Source organism: Lipotes vexillifer, unplaced genomic scaffold (assembly GCF_000442215.2).
Source record: "Lipotes vexillifer unplaced genomic scaffold, Lipotes_vexillifer_v1.1 scaffold472, whole genome shotgun sequence".
NCBI lineage: Eukaryota > Metazoa > Chordata > Mammalia > Artiodactyla > Lipotidae > Lipotes > Lipotes vexillifer.
In genome coordinates, this window is record NW_006797698.1 from 2,130,594 (window position 1) to 2,132,411 (window position 1,818).

General features: G+C 64.2%; 1 protein-coding gene across 1 annotated transcript in view; it reads left to right on the plus strand.

Annotated features, from left to right (window-relative positions):
- The window catches only part of KCNH2 (potassium voltage-gated channel subfamily H member 2), a 35,887-nt gene that overhangs the window by 2,034 nt on the left and 32,035 nt on the right, over nt 1-1,818 (plus strand). The window contains exon 2 of the mRNA XM_007469871.1: nt 1,557-1,787. Within this exon, the coding sequence (XP_007469933.1) occupies nt 1,557-1,787 (231 nt within the window). The remainder of the gene's footprint in view (nt 1-1,556; nt 1,788-1,818) is intronic.

The window sequence follows — 1,818 nt, forward strand, 5'->3', positions numbered from 1 at the left end:
GGCCTGTCTTCGAAGAAACTCACTCCTCTCCAGGCCTGGGAGCGGGGCCCAGGTGGTTTTTCCTCTCTGAAGATGGTGTGTATGTGGCTGGTATGTGGCTGCTACTAGGGACTGCCTTGGGCTCAGTCAGGAGTCTTTTCCTGTGACAGGGAGCCCCGCCTTCTGGGGCTAATGGCTGCCTGAGAGTTTTGGGGGGCCTGGGGAACTGACCTAAAGATGACCCAACTTCAAAAAAGTAATTTCCTGGAGGCCAGGGTAAGGGAGGGGAAGGCAGGAGGAGGCCAGATCCTGATGCAGCAGCCTGGGCCTTGTGCATGTGACTGCCCAGGGCTGCAGCCTGAGGGCTATGCCCACTAGGAAGGGGGAGGACAGAGTTCCGACTGCTACCCAAAGCCCCAGCATGAAGGGCCAAAGTGGCCGGAAACTTATGTGTTTATAAAAACCTCTTATCCTCAGAGCATCTCTCCTGGCACAAGCTGGGGCTGCCGCCCGCCTGCTGCTCACCCACCAGCATGGCTCTTGGGGCACGTGTGGAGGGAACGAGCCAAGCCTAGCTGCAGTGGGTCCATTAGGGCCTCCCCTTGATGGGGCCGAACTGTGGAAGGCCTCACATCCCTGGAGAGCCGCTTTCGTGGGTCTGTCTGTTTACAAGTGGGCTGCTCTCTCAGGCCAGGCTGGGCTCCGGGTGTTGCCAGGGTTTGGAGCTGCAGGTCCCTCTCCTTGCTCCCTATGACCTTGGGCCTCCGCCAGTGTCCCGCTTATTCCTCACCTGCTGCCAGGCCTAGGTTCGAAAGCGGGCTCTATCTTTTACAAGCTGCAAGATGAGGGCAAGAACTTCTGAGTCTCAGTTTCTTCATCTACAAAACGAGGATGACGATGGGGCTGTCAGAGTATTAAATGAGAGGAAGGATCGCAGGTGCCCACGTGGTACTTGTTCCCTCATCCTCTTTGACGCGCCCACTCCCCAGCTCCTGACTGCCCTTGGAGGGGTCGCAGAAGTCCCAGCAAGTACTGACCTGGCAGGGTCCACACATACTTGGGGGAGTGATTTCCTAGGGGTCCCCGGGGCAAGGAGTGCCCAGGGGGCGCCCCCCAGTCTAGAGAGCGGGGGTCAGGAAGAGAAGCCGGAGCGGTGCAAAGGGAATGCTGGCCGCCATCTCTGGCCCTTCTCAGGCTCCCTCTCCAGGCCCAGTGTTTATCCCTCCGCCGCGGCTGCTGACACGCGTTGCTGACACCCGCCCAAGGCTGGCCTCGGCCCCGGGCGCGGAGGGCGCGGAGGGGGCGGCGGGCCACTGGCAGTCCGCCCGGGGGGAGCCACGCAGCCAGCCCGCGGGCCGGGCGGGGGAGGGGGCGCGCCGCCGGGCCGGGCCGGCTGCAGCACCTGTGTCGGGGCACAGCTGCGTTCGTCCCCTGCTGGGGACCCCAGGCCCGCTGTGCTTCCTGGGGCGGGGAGTCCCCGGGCGGGCAACTGTGTAGGACAAGAGAAGGCGGGGAAGGGCTGGGAACCCTGGGGGCAGGGGTCCCTGCTCACGTGCCTGCTTATCCCCGCCCCCCAGGCCGCAAGTTCATCATCGCCAACGCTCGGGTGGAGAACTGCGCTGTCATCTACTGCAACGACGGCTTCTGCGACCTGTGCGGCTACTCGCGGGCCGAGGTGATGCAGCGACCGTGCACCTGCGACTTCCTGCACGGGCCGCGCACGCAGCGCCGTGCCGCCGCGCAGATCGCGCAGGCCCTGCTGGGCGCGGAGGAGCGCAAAGTGGAGATCGCCTTCTACCGGAAAGATGGTAGGCGCGGGCTGGGGCGGGGCGGGGCGGG